The 24,066-nt window shown below is 43.0% G+C and overlaps 1 protein-coding gene across 2 annotated transcripts in view; it reads left to right on the plus strand.

The window, feature by feature from the left end:
• LOC144790985 (uncharacterized) overlaps positions 1–24,066 on the plus strand; it is a 298,192-nt gene that overhangs the window by 175,595 nt on the left and 98,531 nt on the right. For both annotated transcript variants that reach the window (XM_078665607.1, XM_078665606.1), the window contains 2 exons: positions 5,440–5,546; positions 12,156–12,271. In XM_078665607.1, the coding sequence (XP_078521733.1) occupies positions 5,440–5,546; positions 12,156–12,271 (223 nt within the window). The remainder of the gene's footprint in view (positions 1–5,439; positions 5,547–12,155; positions 12,272–24,066) is intronic.

Genomic DNA, 24,066 nt, shown 5'->3' on the forward strand with positions numbered 1-24,066 from the left:
GTAAAGTGCTTTGGAGTGGTTGTAGAAGGCCTTATTGATATCTGCATGTGTGGTTGCTCGGGTGTGTTGAGGAGTTATAATTTCTAATATTGGTATTGGGAGGGGGAGCATTTCTAAGGATGCGCGCCAGCAGTGTGCCTGGTCTATCTGCTTCGGTGTGTACTTTATGCATATAGGAACGGTGATCTCTGGTGGTAATTGGTCCAATAGTTCTGCGTATTGTATGCGGGCCTCTTGGAGTTCTGTTTTCACAGCAGGATCTAGGGCTGCCCTGGTCTTGAGTGAGCCTCATTTATTTTCAATCTGTTTTAGTTCCCTATTAATCTGTTGGCGGTCTCGTGTAGAGGTTTTAATAGCGGTGCCACGTAACACCACCTTAAATGCTTCCCATTCCAACTCCACTGACAAGGCCATGCCATCGTTATCAGTAAAGTAGTTTGTAATGGTGGAAGCTAGTGCTTCCTTGAACACCCCATCTTCTAAGTGGCGAGGGTCTAATCTCCATATGGGGACCGGAAAGGGGACGCATCCCCACACGATTGTGATCTCTAGTGCGCTATGATCTGATATTGTTTTACCTACATAGGAAGAACGGGTGGTTTGGGTTAAGGGTGATGCACTGCAAAATATAGGATCAATCCTAGTGTGAAGATCGTGTGTAGGTAAATAATAAGAGTATTCCTGCCTTCCTTTGTTATGGCTGCGCCATATTTCTCTCACGGGCCACCCTTGTGCCCAAATCTGCAACAACTTAGATAGGCATGTTGTGTGAGTTCCGATTAGGGGGGGATGGGATGGGTCCAGTGTGGTGTCTAGGACTGCATTATAGTTGCCTCCTAATATCCTGGGGAACTCAGTCCAGTCTGCCAGCGCGACACTCACCTGGTCATAGACAAGTTCTTGGTGTGAATTAGGGGCATATAAACTCCCTAGCACTATGGGACTGCCATCTAGGATACCCCCAAAGCATGACAAATCTGCCGTCTTTATCTATTCGCCTCTCATGTACTACAAATGGAACTCCTGATCGTATCCACACTGCCAGTCCCCGAGCAAAAGCGGAATACGTTGTGCAGTGTAGTCGGCCTCTCCATTTTTTTTGCAGTTTGGTGGCCTCTGATGCTGTTAAATGTGTCTCTAGTAATAGCACTATTTGTGCTTTACGCCTGGTTAATTGTGCGTGTATTCTATGCCTTTTGTGTGGCGATCCCATTTCCCGTATATTCCAAGTGAGACAATTAGTCTTGTTTCGATTCCATGTGTGACCTTGTTGTGAAGCATTAATAACCAGTCGAATCTGAGTGTAAATGATCTGGGGCCCGTCAGCATCCCAGTAAAACAACCCAATACTCGGTCCAACTTCGGAACTTTGTTCGACCAAACTTTATACACAAGTTCTGTTACTCTGCATTTCTAAAGTTTGCAATTGCAATAGGGGTCGTGGTTGGTTTGTGATGTATGGGATCCTGAAAAAGTCCCAATTGATCTCCCATGAAGGGTGCAAGCTCCCACCCCGGTAACCCGCCCAGCCCCCGCCAGATACCAGTGTCCAAGTCTCCGGATCACAAACTTCAGCTCCCTTATGAGGGACCGCTTTAGTCCTCCTTTTTGAGTGGACTTCCTATATTCTACTTTAACGACAGTCTTACCTCACTCCTTGGCGGGCCTCTGTTTGTCCCTCCGGGCCATGCCGCTCAATAGGGAAGTGCATGTGTCTCTCACCTCTGCCAGGAAAGGAAGCTGGTTGGTATCGTATTGGCCTGCATTTATCTTGGGCAGCAGCCCTGCCTCCAAGCCCCCAAAGTATGGATTCTTGATATGGCTGCCGGGGCCATAGAGGTTCACATTTCCCGGGTCTTCAGTTGAGCAGTTAATTTATCGTCAGTGATGGTATAGATGAGAAGAGCAGTTGGCTATTGTCTGATTCCGATTGCATTGTTCAACCTGTGGATGATTCATTATCCATAAGAGTTCTTGTTTCTCTAAATGTAGCTGCACATATTATGCCATTTGTTGACCTTCCAGCACTTGTTCGGGTGTCGGAGTCAAATCCTCTTCCTGTCTTTTGGTTTTCAGGCACCGGTGTTGTGTTTGCCTTCTTCATTTTGTTGAAGAGTTGAGTTTATGGGTAAGTCGGGGAAAGAATGTTCAAGCCATTCCCATGCTTCGTCAGCGGTGTCAAAGTACTTTTCTAGTCATGCAGGATTTTGAGTTTAGCTGGATACAGAAGGGCGTATTCCAGATTTATAGCCTGGAGATGTTGTTTGACTCCTTGATATGATGCTCTTTTCTTCTGAACTTGGAGCGTATAGTCGGGTAACAGTGAAATGCGTACATTGTCCCTCATGATAAGTGTTTTTTCTCGCGCCACTTGGAGAATCTGGTCACGGTCCCTATAGTTAAGCACTCTGGCAACTATAGTACGAGGCGGCATATCAGGCATTCTCATCCTGGTGGGAACTCTATGAGCCCTCTTGACACAGAAGGTTTCAGGTACTCTTCCTGCTGGAATCAGCTGGAATAATACTAACCTTGTTGCGGCACGACTGCCCTTCTGCGTCCTCCACTCGTTCTTGCAGGGCTGTAATCTGGTACTGTAGGCATTTCAGTGTGGAAGAGTGTTCTTTCTGCTTCAGGATCAATTCTTACACTTCTGCTTAATTGGTGCACACTTTATCTGCAAGTTTTTTGTGGTCATCTCTGATTAGGTCAACTTCTGTGGTTAGTGAACCCAGCTGCTGTTCCATTAATGCACGGGATTGCCGTATTTCTTGTAAAATGAGGTCCAGCTTATCCGGCTGTGGACTTTCTGTGGTGGGAGGGACCATGTCCATTGGCGGAGGGGGTATTAGGGTCCTCAGTGTATTTATTTCTCCCTTTTGCGCGTCCCATTGTAATCTAGCGCTTATGATTGACTATGGTGTAGACTTTTGGTTAATGCAGTGCTACTGGGAGGTGCACGCTCCAGCAGTCTTCCTCCCCAAGGAGATATGGCTTTCCTTCTAGCTCCGTTCCTATGCTTTATTCAGTGAGTTCCTACTGCCAGGCTATACCATCTGAGCGATGGTTTCAATTCAGGCGCACCTCTTGGGGTATAGTCTTCTGCTCACTATATTTAGTGTGTGACTGGTAGTCCCTGGCGGGCCGTATTCAAGTCAGGCCTCTTTGTGGTTATACGATGAAGGTATGCCAGTGTTGTCGAGTGTCAAGGACCTGTATATGTGCCAAGTGATATTGTATAAAATGAGTTCTGGATAGGCCCCCATATGAGTATAGTTACTGTGCTATAATGGAGGGGGTCGGTCCTGTTCGTCCCCACCCCGCTACATCCAAGTGCAGGTATGTTTCTGTTAGGGCGCCCGTGTTGGTTCACCTCAAGCACCAGGGTCGGTCGACGGGGCCACAGCAATGGTGTACTCATTTCGGGGGGCCCCTCACTCACCCAGCCGGTGGGTATTATCGCCCCGTGATTCTTTTGGCGTGTTAGCTACAATGCGTGTACCAGGCCCTGCCGCAACCGCCCGTTCCTTTACAGCACAGTGAGTATGAAATCTGTGCTTGGGCGCTAGAAAGAGGAACTAGTACAAGTGCGTCACAGTCTGGCCGCGCGCATGAACTCCTGGTAGGCATTGGGGAAGCTGGGGGGGAATTATAGCAATGTCCCCCTCCTGCTCCTCGGAAAGACCCTCTTCTTCCCAGCCGGTAGGTGCACTTAGCGTATTTGTCCCTTGTATCGTAACAGCTACTGGCAATAGGCCCAGTGTCCAGCCCCCTTGCATTCAGGTTAGGCCTCTCACCTACTTCTCCAGGGGAACAGTGCGTAGGGGCCAGGTCAGCTCAGCCCGGCACTCCCAGTCAGCTCTGCAGTAAGTAGGGTCTTTCGTCAGTGTGTCAGCTGCGTTAGGTACCTTTCTTTTGGTGTTATGCAGTCCTACCGATCCTGCCACTTGAGTGAACCCTAAACAGGCCTCAGATGCAAGTCGTTAGCAGCGACCCACAGCCTCTGGCTCCTCGATCTCTCCTCGTCTTTGGTGCTCTGGAGGTGAGGGCGCTTATTGGGGGACAGCGACTAGCAGGCCCCATCATTGTCCGGATGCAAGGCCGGTGTCTTCTCCGTTTCAGGCTGAGATTTGATCTGCCATTTTGGTGCCGCCTCAGTGTCTGAGTATTGTTGTGTGAGCGTGTGCAGGATTTGGGCGCTGCCAAAGAAGATATGCAAATCTCAGGGTCTAGCAGTTGTCCATGCTAGCTATTATCGGCCGATGTCATGTATTATCGAGTCATACTGCGGGATGTCGGGCCCCGGGATGGGAGCCCCACAATCATGCGACCGCCATGTTCGGCAGTTAGCCATGCCCCCTCATTCCTAGCAGTATAATGTTAACTTGTAACATATTGTGGGCATTCATTGAACAAAAATTGTACCCAACGCTGGCATAAGGTTGATCCTGGCAGTGTGGTAGTAAATCCCTGGCGTGTTGTGGCATTTGTGGCACAATTGCTGTAATTCTTAACATATTGTGGACATCCATGACACAGTGCTGACCACACCTACTAGAATGCTAGCCCTTAAATTATGGTGGGATTTTACAAATTGTGGGCTTGCTGGGATTGCTGGGGACCACCTTGGCATAATGCTTGATTTGGCTAAATAGTGGTAATTCATTGGATTTACTAGGCAGCCATGGTGGTGCAAAGGCACCAGCGTAATTACGTTTGAAAATATTGAGGTTAAAGTAAGCTTAGAAAAGAGAGTAACAAGTGAACATATGTAATATGTAGGCCAGCGTTACTGTGTAACCCTGACTCCAAACCCAGGAAAAATTCACACGTTATGCCCCATTTTTGTAATCACAACTCAAAAGATGTGACAATTATTGCACCCTACAAATGTTAAGCACCTCAGTATTGGATTTTGTCCGGCACCTTAATTATCACTTCCCCCACAAGGGCATTAGTAATATGGGTCTTTGTCTTACTAGGAGTTCCTACAATGTGTTGCTGTTGTGTGAATAAGAGAGAAACTGCCATTGTTAAAGCATTGCCATATGCACTAATTCCAGATCTAGATTTGTGCAAATGTGATACCAGCCCTGTTGCTGGTACTTCTGTTGGACTTATTTTGCACTGGCATTTGATAACTGCTCTTATTTTAACTATTTTAAATTAATTTTTGGTTACCTGCTGTGATGTATTTGTTTTGTGTGCTTTCATGGGTACTATAGTATCCGAATAAAGTTGAACTGACTGACTGATAACTGCTCCAGTTAGGACACCAAATTCAATATATACATTTCTGATTCTTAATACTTAAGAGTATTCTTAGAACCATTGTAGGCAGTTTAATTTTGCAAGTTGTATTCTAAGATAATATTGTGTATTGCATGTTGTTTGTCGCAATGTGAAATCAAATTTTTTATTTTGTCTTATTTCTTCTAGTCTGATAATGTATTCAGATACCCTTAAGGAACTGGACCTAGACGATAACAGCATTGGAGATCTTCCGGCACGCGATATTCTTGAAGCACTGATAGAGAGGAAGCAAGGTGATGCGTTTATGGTTTCTAGTCCAAAAGTGGGATTATGATAAAATGCCATGGACTCACCAGGACTCCAAATGGTTTAATCTCTGTCATATCTGTTGAAATATGCTCTAATTAATGAAATACAACAACAAATAAGGTGATGGAAGAAATGCATCAATTAATCTCTGCCACTGTCAATCGCTTGGGGCCTATTCCAATCCATTTTTACCCAGTCGGCCACTCTAGACAAAGACGAGCCGTAAGCAAATCAGTGTTGGTCCTGCTCCAATAGGAACAATCCAGCCAAACTGCCAGGCCAGGTCCCCTGCAGACAGGTACACAAGCTACCTCAGACTGCTTTTGACCACAGACCAGGTTTTGCTGACAACCCCTACTGCACACAGTTGAAGGCTGTGTACAGTGGGGAATGGCCAACTGTTGGGTGCTGGGCACAAGGCCTGACCACAGGCCAGGTCCTGCAGCCAATAACCGCTGGTCATGGCTCAAAAATATTATTTGATTTGCAAAACATTGGAGCCCATTTTTAGGTCGAGCTGGAGTTAGCATCCGAAGGATGCGTCCAGCTGGAGACCTAATGTTGCCTGTCTCGGGGGAATGAGGGACAAAAGGGTGTTACGAGCGTTTCTACCAGATTTGGGTGCGCGAACGCGCACGTTCCGTCCCGCGCCGTGCACATGCGCGCATATACACAGACAGACAGACACTCGCTCACATACACCCCCTCCCCCCCACAGTCACACACACACACACGCATACACACAGACTCCAAGACACATACATACACACACGCTCACACACATACACAGCCCCCCGCCGCCACACGCGCGCACACACACATGCCCCCCGCCCTCGCAGCTCGTCAAGAAGGCGAAGCCCCACTCACCGGCTTCCTTTGTGCGGCGGCTCTCCTCTCATCGGCAGCTGTAGGGCCCGGCAGCAGGACTCTTCCTCCCTCCTTCGGCACCGGGGCGCAGGGTAGGCTCCTACCTGCAGCCGCGGCTCTTCCGTGGGAGGCGGGGTAGGCTCCCGCCCTCCTACTTCCTGTTTCCGGTTGTCGCGCCCGGCCTGCCTGACTTCCTGTTTTTTTTACGCTGCTGGCAGGGGGGACACTCCTCCGTCATACTAGGCGAGGAGCCGCCCCCGGGATAGACCTCCTTATGGTCAGCTGTCCCCTAAATCCCACAAGAACACACTTGGATTTGTAAATTGCACTGTATACATTTACTGCAAGAAACACAGACATGTCACTTTCACAGAAGCAGTTCAGACTTGCAAGAAAGTGTTCCAGAAGCAACCAGTCTTCCCGGGCTCCCTGGAGACAGGAGTTTGAAAGTTTCAGCGCTGGTGGGTGGTGCGGGAGGTAGGCTGGCCACTCCTGCCGCCGCTGCCAGGAAGGAACGCATCAGAGCCGGAGAGGGGAGACGCTGCCTGCCAGGACCGGAGCCCAGCAGAGCGCAGACACCTCCGCCGCCGGCTCAGACATGGGACCCAGCGGGAGATGGCTGGCACCCAGTGGCACCCCCTGCCCAGGGTCATGAGCGCCCTGCCCCGTTCCCTGGAATCGAGGCAGCTGAGACCGCGCGGCCTTGTCGCCCTGGATTGCCCTGTCTCTGTACACCTGGCTGCAGCTGGCCCTGGGACAGAACATACCTGAAGCTCACCGTCCTTTGTTTGCAGCAGAGTGTTTTAAATATATTAGCGGGCCGGGGGTTGACAAGGCAAATATTGCTCAGAATGCGTTTCCTGCCGGTGTTTGGTTTTCACATGTGTGCCACCGCGTCGGGCTGCTGAAAGGGCCGCCTGGCACCTGATTAGATGGTTCAAGAGAGGGGATGGGTTCGGAGCAAGCACAGGGAGCTTGACGGACATGCCTGCTGTAGGTCCACGGGAGGGTCATACTCTCCTGATAAGGGAACCCCCATGCCCGCGGTGCTGGACGTCGCACGGAGGAGGCTGCGTAGAAGAATGCACGTGCGTTCACTACAAAGGGGCACATTGATAAAACTTCAGGAACTTCACCTGCTGACTTTGAAAGTTCACAGATGCGGGCGGGCGCCGCCTTTGTCATGGAAACCATGTGGATCAATGGGGAGAGGGGAGTTATATAATTCTTCTTTGATCCTAAAAGCCTACGAGGGATGGGCTTCCCTTCCTCGTGAGCAAATAGTACTTTTAGGCAGGGCAGGTAGATAGATGGCTGTGCCTGCCTGGCCAAGGAATTACTGCCAGAGAGGGGTGCCTGTACTTCCTAAGATGCGATGCGTAGGTTGTTTGACGAGGATCACACGTCGAGTATGACACTGGTATCAATAGTCGTATACGGGATCCAGTGATGTTTTGCGCGAGGCAGCAGCAGCGCGAGCTCGCCCTTGAAGTGAGGTGCAGCAGCCCCCCCCCCTCCCCCCTCCCGCGCTGAGCAGATGAGAGTTGCTTGGTGGAGGGGGTGTCTTGTAGAGGGTGGGGCTGCCAGTAGTATGTTTTGGAGACAGCTACTAACCTATTCCTTGCAGACTGGCCTCACCCTACTGCTTTCAGCGTCACCGCATTTCAGAACCACAGGGGCCAGTTTGGAACAAGGGCGTATTGCAGCCCCTGTGGCGCGAAGCGAGCCAAACTCTTCAGGTGCTCCACAAGTCGGGGGGGACACCTCTAAGCATGCTGAGATAGCTCGGTGGGTTAACGCACACGCTGCGCTGAGTTGAGTACAAGGTATAAATACAATCGTAATTCGTTTGTCGTTCTATCGACTGATGCCAACAGAAATCAGTACTGTTCAGATACTTGTAGCATTTGTTCAGCAGCTCCGAGAGCACTGCAACTTCATGAAAAGCAATTATTAACTGAGTAGCGGATACAGAATTTCCCTATATTAACAATGAAAGCAATCCAAGTTCCTCAACTGATTTTGTCCCGGGTACCTAAAATCGTGATAAATAAGGCATCCTATTCCAGGCCTCTCTTTAAAAGTCTATTGTGCTAAAATAGCTTCCTGGCTCTGCCGCCATCTGAAATGTATGAATATATAGGTTTGTCAATGAAAGAAACTTGTCAGTTGCTTACTGCACCGGATTTATGATGCGATGCGATGTTATGTCTTTTTTGCTCCTATTTGTATAGCACATATATTGGTATGGCCTCGCAGCGCTGTGCGCTGACTGGAATGTGCGTCTTGTATGTGAAGAGCTGTCAAAGCGCCATGTTCATCTTTCTGTAAGTCGTGGTAACATTTTGCTGAAGTAGCTCACGGTGTCCATTAATGCGCCTCTAAGCGCTCTACTCACAATCAGTGCGAAACAATATACACACTGCTGTCCAGTGTAATCGTGCGGGCAGGGTGGCGTGCTGGCGTCGCTTTTAAAAGTGCGTCATAGTGCCTCACGCCCACGTGACTGGACTGGGGGTGCCGACACCCTCTGACAGGAGGAATCCCAATTCTAGGGTTTCTCAGACTATGCGGCATGGGAGGACAGTGTGCAGCTACCGCATGGGCGCCCTGCCTTGTTTACATAGTTACTCAAATGTTGTTGACAGATAAGAGCCATTTCCAGTCTGCCAAATTTCATGCTTGTTGCAACACGGCAGTCCATGTAAGGCCTTCAGCGCTGTCTTTGCCCTCACACCATGATTACATTATATACATTGAGCAAACCTTACCTACTTGAGGAAGGGGGTGCTCAAATGCTGTAGTGCAAATCATTTCTTCTCTAGGTCTATCTATGTGTCTCATATTTCGTGGCTCTGTGTGTTGTATGCAGGCACTGGTGTTTGTGTGCTCGTGGTACAATGTTTATGTGGCATTTTCTAACAAAGTTAGGCCTTTTAATAGCGTTGCATGCAATAAGGCGCTACGAAGCGCTAGGGACCACAGAAAAGCGATCTCAAGCGCTAGGGGCAAGATAAAGCGCCCCCAAGCGCTAGGGCGACCACCACCGGGTCCACGCTCCTGCAGCCATTCAGCAACGCCGTGCAGCTGCCCATAGACCAGGTAAAGACCCCCTCATTGTGGGGCTACAAGGCTCAGCCTAAGTTGATTGTTCTGCAGGTCTCTCAGATAGGGGGCGGGCTAGGGGCAGACAGCGAAGGGCGACCGACCTAAGCGAAGGAGGGAGTTGGCTCTGTAGAATGTCATCAGGGAATGTGACTGGGACATGAGTGTACATACATCAGGCGGTATGCATACCTCGAAGCTTCTCTTCTCGAAACATTATTAGTATGCAGGGGCATATGTTGGCCGAGCCATTCAAATCTCTGCAGATCTGTTGTCAGTCACTAATAATCTATACTCTGATTCGTGCTGTGGGATGAGTGTGTTACAAATCACATGCGAACATAACAATAACGGGTGCATTCGAAAACAAACAACGACATCAGCACACACCCTTTTGCATTATTCAGCTGCATGCGCTTTGTAGTCTGAGTGTGTTACTGCTGCCTATAAGGGCATCCGAGTTGCTTCTAAGCTTATGCATTGTTCGGCCATTGCATAGTCTCTTTTACCAGTCAAGTAAATAGTTTGACTACCTGTAGCATTTGTGTTCACAGGGCAAGGATTGAATAACTTTCCGAACTAATGCTTCTTGTAAAAGGAGTGTAAATGTTTAAAAACAAAAACATAAATAAAAGGCATTGCCATTTACAATGCCAATAGCTCTAACTTTAATAATGCGAGACCTATTGCATTGCAAATGCTTGTTTTACTCCTTTTTGCAAATTTGATAGTTGGGGACCAACAATGACAAAGAACATATTTGTTTCATTTATTTAACGCATAAGTATGGTTCTGAAAAGTACCTTTTTTAATTTTTAAGCTATTTTAAATGTTTTAATTTTTAAGCTATTTTGAATGATGAGCTGGTTCTTCTGAGCAGCGGCACTTTGATTTCAGACAGACATATCACACTAACATAATCACTGGATGATGCCATCAGTTTCAGTTGTTCTTAGGTTTTTGAATGTTAGTTATTGCCTCATTCTGTTACCCAACTATAATGTTATTTTACCCTTTCGTTTTTTAAGTGATTCTTTTTTTTAACGTAAGTTAGGACCCTATACCCATATTTAAGTATGTAATTGTAACCTTGCCTTTTCAGTGAAAACAATATATATGTATTTGTAAAAATATATATATATATATATGTACATATATATATGAGTGTGTGAGGGGGGTGTGTGTATACAGAGAGGTAATGTGCTTGTGCAATTGAGCCAAATTTAAACACAGTGTTATGACATGAACTTCAAATTCAGTTGTTTTATTACACAAACCTGCATTCGGGTGTAGCATGAGTCAATATTCATCGTTCAGTATTTATTTTACATCCAATGTTTTTCTAATTCTAGAGTTTCAGTATATCTGACAATGGCTAAATTGTACAGTACTTTCATTCCTTAGATCTCATCTCCTTCTGGGTTGGCATACTTTAATGAACCCAGTCACTTCAGTGAGTCAAACAAGAGAAACTCCTGTTAGAAAATGCATTGGTGTACATCACCTCTATTCTATGATACTCACACCTTTAGCTCAAAATTATTATTATTATTTTATTTGTTTTGCTCCCTCCCTTTATTGACAGGCATCACTCCCAAACAAATTCAATCAATGAACAATTCATATATTATAAAGGTGGTGAGCAACCATAAAAACAAGTGAGAAATCTGACCATACTTTGTGGAGTTTTCTCCAAAGGTCCTAAAAGAGCATTAGCAATTTGGGAAAGTGTATTCACAATGCTTTGGGGCATGTACAATAATTTACTAATTTCTCCACAGGGTTCTGTTCTTTCATGAAGAGCATAACTAGAACCAAGCTGTATGGGCCATTACATAGATCAAGTAACCACATAGGCTGCTGAAGGCTCACACAACTGCCCACAATTCACCTGTGGTTCATGAAGATTGACCATGGTTTAAAGAGGCAGTCAACCGACCTAAGTGCATTTAAAGAACAATGTTCACTGAGATGCAAAGGATAAACAATTAAATCAGCATAGTCAAATACAAAGAGCATGATCAGGAGGAAATAATATGATGGGAAAACATCACTGGACTGTGGTTGTTCCAGGATACCTTAAACTCATTTAAAGCAATCTATGGATTGGACAACCACTGATACTAGGAGAGGAGGCTTGCTTGAGCAGATAAGACAATGGAAAGTTCGTGGAGTGAAAAGAGGCTCCACAACTTCAGAAGAGGAATGGTAGGCACCCACTGAAAGAGTAGAGGTTGCATATTTGAAGAACCTAAGAACATAAACTGTCCTACAATAAAAGAGGTGGCACACTTTAGAGGGTGACGAGGAGAGAAGTCTACACAACGCAACTGGGTTGCTACACACACTAAGAGGAGAAGAGACAAAATCATCTTGGAAGAAACGGGAGAGAATGAAGGGGCAGAAAATTGGAGCTGGCCCTCTACATGTCATCAGTGAGATGATAGAAGTGATAGATTAAGAGATTGATTAAGAAAATGATTAGAATACTATTTCATCAACGAAATCACAGAGGCTAGATAAATAGAAATGTACCAAAAAAGATGCTATGATGTTCAAGCCAACTATGGGTAGACATTAACAACTTTTTTTTTCTCTCTCTCTCTCTCTCTCTATACCAGGCAACCTGGATAGTTTGAAAATGAAAGTAACAGCTCAGATGTCACCGGACACCTTCCAAGCGATTTTTAAGCATGGTAAAAAGCTGAAATCCACCAAAAAGCGAAAGAAAAAGAAGGTAATTTTGAGGACTTTTAGAATATTCTTATATTCTGACAGATATCAAACACACATTTTCCCTTTAGTTAATAGTCACAGGAGAGAGATCTAAACCGAAGGTTAAAGACTGCTACCTGATCAAAGAAGCAAGGCATAAAGGGTGGTTTTCTATCACATATACAAGTGTTTTTATTTCAAGCTACAAACCAATGGAATGCATATCAACTACAACTATACCATCAAGATATATATATATAGTATGTAAATAACGATGATTATTAGTTATTCCTATGCATTTTTCCCATGTCTTTCTATATTGTACAATATTGTATATAGAGGGGTTATTTATAATTACGCATTTTTGCACAACAGATATTTTTGCACAGACCATGATCCTTTTGGCATTTTAAATTGTGGCACTATGCCATTTATTTAACATCAAAATGACACCTAGGCTTAATAGGGTAGGCCAAGAATATACAGCACCACCCCCCTTTTTGGGCTCCTTAAGTACCCTCATCGCTGTCAGGCAATGTATTATGTGATCAAGCCTCTGGCTAGAGGCGAAACGCGTCATGCGGGCTTGCTGGGTGTTATTCAAACTAATGGAATAAAACACTGATTGCACCTAATTTTGGGTCTGACTTGTTCGTTTTCGGAAAGCAGTCTGAGCAGAAGAGACTGTGATGCAGCGCTAGCAGCGTCGAACGAAGAGTGAGGAATATATATATATATATATATATATATATATATATATTACCTACTGGCGGTCGCCAGTAGGTATATATAGTTAGGATTTTTTCTCTATGGGATTTTTGAAAATTCTATGTCTAATAACTTTGGCGTTTGTGGACGGAATTGGCTGAAATTTTCAGGAAAATGGCACATTTTGTTTCTGAGCAGCCATTGAAAATTTGGGGGGGGTTCGTCAAGGGGGGGCTGAGAAAAAAGGGGGGTCCCAAAATGTGTTTTTAACATTGAGTTTTCCATAGGGCGGTTGGCCTCACTTTTAGCCCGAACGGCTGAATGGATTTGCACGAAACTTGGCAAAATTGTAGGGACTGGTAGCCCGATGTGCCTTTTGTAGGTCTCAATATATGTGCTCCAGTGGATTTTGAGAAATTAACGTTTAAAAAAAGATATATATCTGTAACAGCGGACCGGTCAGCGTCCCAGGACGCGTACTTTTCGCGCAACGGAGCTTTGTGAAGCGAAGCTGATTGGTTCTCCGGCGTCTGTCAACATTCCAAACAGTCCGTAGCGGCCGCCATCTTGTCTCTCGGTAGGATCGAGAGACAAGAGGAGGCCAAAACAAAGGGGGAAATAACCATGAGGGGGCATAGTAGATCCTCGCTGACCCCCTAGGTTTGATGTGGAGGTTTTAAAAGGGCCCCGCGGGGCAAAAAAAAATAATAATAATCGAACGGCTGAATGGATTTGCACGAAACTTGGCAAAATATTAGGGACTGGTAGCCCGATGTGCCTTTGCTAGGTCTCAATATATGTGCTCCAGTGGATTTTGAGAAATTAACGTTCAAAAAAAGATATATATCTGTAACAGCGCTCCGCTTCGCGTAACGGAGGTTTGCGAAGCTGATTGGTCATTCTGTCACTGGGCTATAGTTGGGCTACATCTGGCTGATATTTGGGCTACATTTGTTTTTTTTGTCTCTGGCGGCCATCTTTGGGCTACATTGGGCTACATTGGGCTTCATTGGGCTACATTGGGCTACATTTGGGCTCCAACATATATATAGGCCAATGTAGCCCAATATATATTTTTCAAAGTTAATTTTCGTAAAAACCACTGGAGCATATATCTTGAGACATAGCAAAGGCACATCGGGCTACCAGTCCCTACAATTTTGCCAAGTTTCGTGGAAATCCATTCAGCCGTTCGAGCTAAAAGTGAGTCCAACCGCCCTATGGAAATGAAGGAAATGAATGGGTAATTTGTAATTAGCAAATAGCTAATCGCAAACTAGGAATGGTAAAGAATCGCTATTTATTCCTTAAAGTTCGCTATTTAGGAAATGCAAAAAACTTTGATGATACATATGGCGGTTCATCTCTAATAAGATAAGAAGCATAGGGATAGATTTATGATGACTGGCGCATCACCAGGGATGTGTTAGTCATTCTGTGCCGGTGTTCCGTCACCTATGGTGTGCTGCATTTACAATGCAGCGCATCATGGGGCAAAAACAGCACAGATGCGTGATGTATCTGTGCCGTAAAGGTGGCGCATTGCTGGAGTTGTATCGCAAGTGTGATGAAGCTCCAGCAAGGGTCGGGGGTGCCCCTGTCGCAGGGTTTCTGTTCTCACACAGAACTGTGGACAGAGGATTGGAACCTCGGCGAATTAGGGTGTCCCAAAACTCACGTTAGTAATCAAAAACCCCTTAGCAAGCTAGGTACAGTGTCACATTGGATATAACAAACTCTCAATGTTTAGACAATCCAGAATATGAACTTATAGTACCTCAGGATACGTGGAACTCATGAACAGTCGGTCGTTATATATTTCTTAGAAACCAGAACATGGAGTTAAGAAGAACACATGTGTATTTGAAATGTTTATTTACTAATGCCGTCTTCTCAGGCGTAGTATCTTAGATAATACAAGTACACATATTATCAGTAGCAAAATTACCAGCATAGTTACTAGTACATAAAAAGCGAATGGTGATAGTATGTTAACATGCTGTAAATGAATAAGAGTTAGCAACACTTATAAGCAGCCGCGGGCCGTGGAGGGAGTTACGGTGAGGCAGGGAGGCGGGGAGGGGGAGAAGCAGGGTGGAGAATACAAGTACACATATTATCAGTAGCAAAATTACCAGCATAGTTACTAGTACATAAAAAGCGAATGGTGATAGTATGTTAACATGCTGTAAATGAATAAGAGTTAGCAACACTTATAAGCAGCCGCGGGCCGTGGAGGGAGTTACGGTGGGGCAGGGAGGCGGGGAGGGGGAGGGGCAGGGTGGAGAGGGCTCCACCCTGCTTCTCCCCCTCCCCGCCTTCCTGCCTCACCGTAACTCCCTCCACGGCCCGCGGCTGCTTATATCTCACCCTCCCTAATACACATATTATATTATTTGCTAAGAAGGTCTCTTTGTGTTGGTTTAGGGCGTGCCCATACTTTAGTGTCTTAGATTTGAAGGAATCACATCAGCATACACCAGCTCTCTCTTCATGTGAACCGCATCAAGTGTTGTGTATGTGTGTTCGGCAAAGCAATATAAAACCCGCCTCATGCCCAGAATTGGCAGAAGTTGCACTTATGTTATGAGTATGAAGTCGTGGAGATCAGACCTCATAACAATTCTGTATCGTGTTGTTCTTGAAACTTTAGCACTCGCTGTACAGATATAGTTTAACAAGCAAAGCAGATAGTAGAGCAATAACATATTATTCTCATGTAAACCACGATGAACTACTAGGTTGAAAGCTAAAGCAACAACTAAGTGTCGTGTGCAGAAGTTGCAAAAAAGGAAAAATGGCGTTTAAACCGGTAATGAGCCCATGCTAACTTAACACGGTGTAAAGATATCCAGGACCTAGATGACACCTCCCCATGATCCGGAAACGAACTGAATAAGATAATAGAAGTGCCATCTCATGAGAGCAGATTGCAAGTTTATATGTGGACAGTCCGCAAGGTAAAGCATTAAAAACTAGGAAAATTTAATGCTAAAGAAAAATAAAACAGCCAAGTACTTTATCGAGTCTTAAGCCAATAGGCAAGGTAAATAATAAAAACTTGACAAATAAGTCAATGAATTGTCAATGAAATGCTAGTACTCAGCATATCAAACATGAAAAAGGTCTATGACATAACTGTGTATGCAAAATAAGCTGCAACAGCCTCCAATAGGAAGTCACCGTCTTCATCCGAAAACAGTTCAGCCATCCAATTTAAAAGCGGAAAAGAACATACGTGCTCTCCCAGCACCGGATCCTCTATCACCATCAGAGGACAGCTTGGTGGGTTTTCAAGAAAGCTCTGTTCCAAGAAAGACTGTGCTGCCGCCAGTAAATTCCAGGGACCAATTAGTCCATGCATCAATGCCACAGCCATAATCCTTTCGCCAGGACAAACCAACTCGTGAGTAATGATAGGAGTCATCAGCTGATTAAAGTCGACGTCAGGAGAAACCGGTCTGCAGAGACACAAATCAATGGCCCAATCGAAATCACAGGTCAGGCAGTGAAATACAGGCTGGACACAGGTGAAGTAGGAGAATCGAAAAGATAATCCATATGCCGTGCTTAATATCGCCAACGGCATTGTGCCATAATATTCTAGCATGCGATTGCGGAACAGTGTCAGCAGCTGCAGGGTGGGAGGTTGCATAGGAGGGACATCCATATTTAAAAATGTAAAAAAGCACAAGAGCGTCCGCTGGTAATGCAAGTAAAAATGGCAATCCACGAAGCAGAGTGGAGAAAATAGAATGAAAGAAAGCAGGGATGACTCCAAAGATTTTCTCAAATGAAGTCACGAGACCAATGGTAACAACTTTAAAAAAGTGCGCTAGGGCCTTTGTGGAGGATGCGTTAAAGATAGTCCGAACCATCTTGCTGAAATTGAAAGGCAAATCTGAATTGAAAAGGGTCTGCACCTCTGTACGGGTGTTCGCTATGTGAAGCACGAAAGTTTCACGGGCCGAACTCAAGGCCACCTCTCTCTGAGACAAAAGAGCTCTTATTCTTGCCATGCCGTTGAAATCTGCTCCCAAGGTTGGTATTTGTGGCCAGATTGAAAACTCCCTATGTTCATGTGTGGGAGGAAATAGAACATTTCTGCAGCAAATAACCCGTTCACTTACTGTTACGATAAAAGGAATACTTTTAATTAACTCAGAACAATCTTCATTATTGAGCATCAAATAACTACCATTTTCCAACAACTTGAACGTGGGGATGATAGCAGGAACTGGCGTGCCTTGCAACACGCAAGCCATATTTGGTCGGTGTTTGTTGCATGAACCGTGTACCTGTATGTGCCTACACATTAGTGAATGATCTGGCGTCTCAGTGCATTCCTCTCCATTCAGATAAACTTCTTGATCATCTTTGAAACATCTGTATGTGTATGGAAGCGACCAGACCTCATGAAGAAAAGCACTACCTAAAGGTTCATAACGACCTATTGGTATATATTTCATACAATTTGAAAACTTATATAAAGCAAAAGGCAGCGTTATTAAACCGTGGATAAGGCACGTTGCCAAAAAACCCCAATCCTCTGCTGATGATGTCACTGAGCATGTCATGAATGATGTAATATGTGACATCATCAGCAGTGGATTACGGGTAATAGTATCTCTAGTTTACTCCCCTATAGCTGTCTTTCTTTTAACATAAGTGTCTGTTTCCTTCCCTTATACTTACTGTTTTTGGTTCGCTTCCGGTTCGCGTACCGGCGAGCGAACTGGGAAGCGAACTAAGAGAAATAGAGGTTGGCACAGTTCCAAATATTGTACCAATTTTTTAATAACGGGGAGGTGTAGTTCTGAAAAGAACTTTTTTTTTTATTGTTTTTGTTGTTTTATATTTTTTTTATTATTTTTCGGAACATTTTTTTACTTTTTTTGAATTTTTCTTGGAGGGGGCAATGAAAACGATTCATTGTAAAGGGCTCAACAGGAGCAACAAAACAAAAAAAAAGTATTTATTATTTTGGGCGTTTCGTACAAACTTGCATATGATAGTCAATAGCTCTGTTGATCAGAGTGATGCTTCTTTCTCCGTAGCAAATGAATCCATCGCAAAATACGCAGATGTGTTTTACTTCACCAAATCTCATTTGTATATTTGGCACCATCTCCCTGCCCTCTGGTCCCGTACAACAGATCTTCTGGCCATAATAGGGAGATTATCTAGGTCGTTCCGAAACTGTGCAGCACTGTAGTTGTTAGGATGCCACCTAGTCATATGGCGATGCATTGTGTAGTTTCCGAAACTGTATTTTTTCTCGGTTCCTCTGGACAGTCTATCTTGACATATAAGGCAAGTTACGTATCTTGCATTTACTTTTTTCTGACCTTTGGGAATTTTAAAAAATTGCCAAATGAAGTTTTCTTTCCGGTGAGACGTCCTGGGCTCCTCAGGCAAAAACTGCCTCTCTTCGTGCTCGTCGTTCTGTTCCTCTTCTTCCTCTTCTTGTTGAATTATAACTTGAGCAGGTGGTCCACTCTTCCTTGGAGGTGGTGGAGGTGGTGGGGAAGCACCAGCTGAAGCTACTAAAGAAGCCATTGCTCAGTGATCACAAAGGGTCTTTCTCTCACAATGATGAAAGTCAGAGTGAGGAAAGAAGGAGGGATTTTCATCATTTGGGAAAAACAAGAGTTCTCAACCAATGAAAAGTGTTCATTTTAGATTATTTGACCTAGTCTTACATCATTAGGAAACCAAAAGTGAAATGAACCAATGAAAAGTGTTATTACCAAGTCACATGACCTGCTGTGTTTACGTTAAGCGCTTTGTAGGGCCTCCCGGTTTGCTTCCAGAAACCTGCGCTTTGCGACTCGCTTCGCGTACCAGTTCGCTAACGTAGCACGTCATATGACGTATCACGCGACAACGTGAAACGTCATGCGGACGGGAGGCGTCACGATGTTGTTTTCTAACGCGGCACTTGCGGTAAAGAAACGCTTACCGGCTCGCGGTCTATTTCGCGGCATCAAGGTCAGCTAACGGGAAGCTTCCCGATTCGCGAAGCGGGAACGAAGAAAAAAAAATATTTAAAAAAAAAATTATTCATAAACATATAAAATATATTTTTGGATTTAAAGAAGAATACATTTTACAGCTACAGATATTAGCTGTTAAAAAACCAATGAAATTCACTGAAAAAACCATAGGTTATAGACCATATATAGTTAGGAATTAGCATTTACAAAACCTTGAAAATTCACTGAAAAAACCATAGGTTATAGACCATATATAGTTAGGAATTAGCATTTACAAAACCTTATTTTACTCACACAAAACCATTGAAATTCCATATATAGTTAGTTGCACTAACTATATATCGCGCATCCGCAATCCACTGCTGATGATGTCACATATTATATCATTCATGACATGGTCAGTGACATCACTGATGACATCACTGATGACATCTCAAATGTTCTGGGCAGCGTACTATAATGAAAAATGAAAAATGAATGATAGACTTTTCAAATACTGTATGTTAATTGATTGTTGGTTTTGTTGATTATTTTTTAATTTTTTTATTTTTTAAGCAATTATTTATTATTGTGATTGTGTTTCAAAATTTAATAACATTTCTAACATTTAACTAGTTTATGAATTACATATAAAAATGATTAAAGACTCAAACAATTTTTTAATATTACATATAATTTTATTTTTCAGATTGTTTTTCAAAATTTAATAGAACGTCTAGCATTTGACTGTCCGATATGTCCTCTTGTTGAGTGAACATAAGTTCCCACATTTGACCGTCATCATAATGGGGTAAATGATCGACAGATTCTACACATTGAAGTAATTCATAGTCCCGTGACTCATCCATGAATTCTAAGTCATCAATGGGTTCCATAACTTGCTCATTGTTGCTGTCCAGAACAATTTCGAAGGAAACATTCTGCTCACCTTCCATTTTATTGCTGTAATTTGCATAAAAAATAAATATATCAGTAGTGATAGGGCACTGTTGGGTTTAAGTTCAGACAGGTACTTGTGAGTTTATAACAGAGAAGTAATCTATGGGCACTGTATGGTTTCAGGCGTGAAGTAGTACTATTAAAAAGTGCCTGTGAAGAAGCCTAAGTAAATTCATAATTATACCACAGAAACCTAAATCAATCCATAATTATAATAAAGAAGCCTTTCTCAATGTCTAACTCTTACAGAGGGATAGTATATAACTATCTGAAAATGTTTTCAAATTTATAAAATAATATCTCACCTTCTAAAAACAAGTTTAAGTTGTGAGTGAAAATGATCTTGCAATGTAATTCAGGAAGTAGTAGTCAAAATGGCTGTGTTTCTCTCTCTTTCTTTATATATATTCAGGTACATAACCAATCAAATGTCAGGTAAAAAAAGTAGAAAATGAAAGTAACATTTTAATTGGTTGTCAATTCCAACACTTCAGATGTGTTTTGAGAAGTAATTTACCTCAGGGTATTTAGAGAGGTCTACAGGGTAAATGGCTAAATGGAATTCCAATCAAATTTGTGAAAATGGTAGGGATTGGTATATAGTATGAGCTAATCTATATTTGGTGAAATTGTCTCCAGTGGCTTTTCTAAGAACTACTTTCCCACCTTTTTTGATGGTGCGCTTCCCAGGGAGCGACCCGGTACGCGAACCGTTGAGCGCCTCGGTTCGCGGACCTTAAGCGTTCCAGGAGTTCACCATTTTGTGTTTCGGTCGAATTAAGATACAAGATGGAGGGCAAATAATGTTCAGAATGGGTAGAAGGGGGCACGGTAGAGTTATCTTGACCCCCTAGGTTTTGTGAGGGTGGCTGAGGAGGCTTATATGTGCGGAAAAAAAACATTTTTTTTTAAAATTTCGCGAGGTTAGCTCCCGGTTCGCGTACCGGGTAGCGCCCCAGGGAGCGTACTTTGTTGAAAATTAGTGAAAAATGTTAGAGTAAAATAATAATTGTGAGTGATTAGATGTAGGGTAGCTCTGAGAAGAGCTTTTGGATTTATGGTACATTTAGGTACTTATAAGTAGGTACCAATGCACATTCTTAAATTCAGAGTGAAAATTCTGTTGCCCTCATCTGAGAAGTGAACTCCATCTCCTCTGTAGATATCTTGCATGTAGTATCGCAAGTTATTGTGGTACAGGGAGCCCATTCCATGGTCTCTCATGTAAGCTGAAACAGATTTGTTTACATGCTTCCTCGACTTCTCAATTTGTGGACAAAATTGGTTTGACCACCTCCATTTCTGTCTTTGGCATATATTTGAATATACCAAGGCAGTCTGAGGAAAAAGTGCCATTAATTGCTCAAAGGTGTCTTTTAAAAGCATTTCCAGACCTACACCAGTCAAAGTGCCCAAGTCATTACCTCCACAGTGCACAATTAACAGGTCAGGTTTGGGCAAATGCATAAAGGTTTTCACCAATGGTATCAATTGGTGACATTTTAATCCTCTGTGGCCAAACCACTTAATTTCCACATCTTGTAAATTGAGGTTAGGTAAATTCCTGTTTTCAACGTACCTTTGAGCCCAGTGAATATAACTATGTCCAACAATCCAGACAGAAAACATGGTGAGAGAAGGTTCTCCTGCAGTCAGATGAAGTGTGGCAATGAAATGGCAGTTGAAAAAATGAGAGTGTAAAATGAAAAAAAACTGTGGAGTTTCTGTGTTCATGAAGCAGTAACAGTGATTGGTGGATTTTGATTGCTGAAAACAGAAAGTTAGGGTGCACGGATGTGTTCTTTGAAAGATGTATTTTGAGTGGTCAATAAAAAATCATTAAATGAAAGAATGCACTGGATATGCAGGTGCACTGAGAGTTCAGAGTTCAATTGCAACATTGTTGTGTGAACTTGCAAACAACAGAGGTCTTCCAAGAGGTGGTTGCCATGCAGATAAGGCAGAAAGGGCAGAGGGGGGATGGGTTTTCATTTGAAAAAAAGTGAGGGAAGACTTTTGATTGGGTGACATGAGAGATATGTGTGAAGAATTACAGCATTTCTGTGCTTTTGATAGCTGCAGACTCTGGAGTGCATACCTTTTGCTCTGCTGAAGACAAATTGGTGTGTTTCTGAGACTGTTTTCAAACTCAAAGTATTTGCTAAGGTGAGAAAATATTTCTTTAATTTAGATAGAGAATAGTGTGCTTTAAGGAGAAAATTATGAATTATGTGGCGCAAATTGCTTGTAAATATGCTCCCACCTGTGCATGGAAAATTTAGATTTTGAATGTTTGTGTTACATAGCCATGTTAAAAGTGACCCAACCATGCAGGAAAGGCAATCAAAAAACGCTTTTATGTGTCTTAAGGACATTTTAAGTAATTTTCCCATGTGCAGTGTTTTGAAATTATGATTTGAAAATCGTTTTTGAGGTAAAGGAATTGTGTTTAAATTTATGACAAGGACATAATGGTGTATGCTTCTTTATAAGGCAATTGACTGTCCCTGATGTTATTTTTCCCATTTTAATGTAAGACTTTTCTCTGTGGCGCAAATTGCTTGTAAATATGCTCCCACCTGTGCATGGTAAATTTAGATTTTAAATGTTTGTGTTACATAGCCATGTTAAAAGTGACCCAACCATGCTGGAAAGGCAATCAAAAAACGCTTTCATGTGTCTTAAGGACATTTTAAGTCATTTTCCCATGTGCAGTGTTTTGAAATTATGATTTGAAAATCGTTTTTGGGGAAAAGGAATTGTTTTTAAATTTATGACAAGGACATAATGGTGTATGCTTCTTTATAAGGCAATTGACTGTCCCTGATGTTATTTTTCCCATTTTAGTGTAAGACCTTTCTCTGTGGCGCAAATTGCTTGTAAATATGCTCCCACCTGTGCATGGCAAATTTAGATTTTGAATGTTTGTGTTACATAGCCATGTTAAAAGTGATACAAACATGCTGCAAAGGCAATCAAAAAACGCTTTTATGTGTCTTAAGGACATTTTAAGTAATTTTCCCATGTGCAGTGTTTTGAAATTATGATTTGAAAATCGTTTTTGAGGTAAAGGAATGTTGTTAAAATTTATGTGCGCCATATGCCCCCAAATTTCTTTTTCAGGGGTGCAGCAGGGTGTTATTGAGACACCCCTGCAGCTTTGGAAAAATTCCTAATTTGCGATGAGCAAATTGTTAATCGCAAATTGCACCTTCATTTATATGAGCCTCCTAGCCCATGGAAATGAATGGGTAATTTGCAATTAGCAATTTGCTCATCGCAAATTTGGAATGGTAAAGAATCGCTATTTATTCCTTAAAATTCGCTATTTTGGAAATGCAAAATAGTTATATGATACATATGGCGGTTGATGTCTAAGAAGATAAGAAGCTTAGGGATACATTTATGATGACTGGCGCAATGAAGTTGACATCACTTACTTCATTGGTAGAGCTTTACATGTATTATCTCCTCTGTATTCTTCATCAAGCGTAACTTTCATCTGCAATCCTGAGTAGGCCTCACCTTAAACAAACCTTTGGATAGGCCACACCTTATCGTCATCCTGAATTAATCATTTAAAATGCTAGGGACACATTTATGATAGGTGTATGCCTCTTTTGCGCCACTTACAAAACACTGTCCACGGGGAAATGACTTAAAATGTCCTTAAGACACATGAATGTGTTTTTTTAAAACGTTTGCAATTTTTTTGGGTCACTTTTAACATGGCTATGTGACTCAAACAGTCAAAATCTAAATTCGCCATGCACAGGTGGGAGCATATTTACAAGGAATGTGCTCCATGGGGAAAGGTCTTATAATGTAATATGGGAAAAATGACATCAGAGACACTGAAATGCCTTATAGAGAAGCATACACCATTATGTCCTTGTCATAAATTTGCAAACCATTACTTTTCCCCAAAAACGATTTTCAAATCATAATTTGAAAACACTGCACATATGGAAATGACTTAAAATGTCCTTAATTCAAAATTTGCTATTCCTTATTTTGCGATTGCACTGAAGGATTTGCAAATTTTACGATTCCTTAAATGCAATGTATCAAACAAAAAATATGTAAAAAATGATATTAAGGATTTGGAAACTACCACCAACTTCTAGTTTGTGGTAATTTGCGAATTCTTTTCAAAAAGCATTTTTTTCTAAAA

The sequence above is a fragment of the Lissotriton helveticus genome, chromosome 11 (genome assembly GCF_964261635.1).
Source record: "Lissotriton helveticus chromosome 11, aLisHel1.1, whole genome shotgun sequence".
NCBI lineage: Eukaryota > Metazoa > Chordata > Amphibia > Caudata > Salamandridae > Lissotriton > Lissotriton helveticus.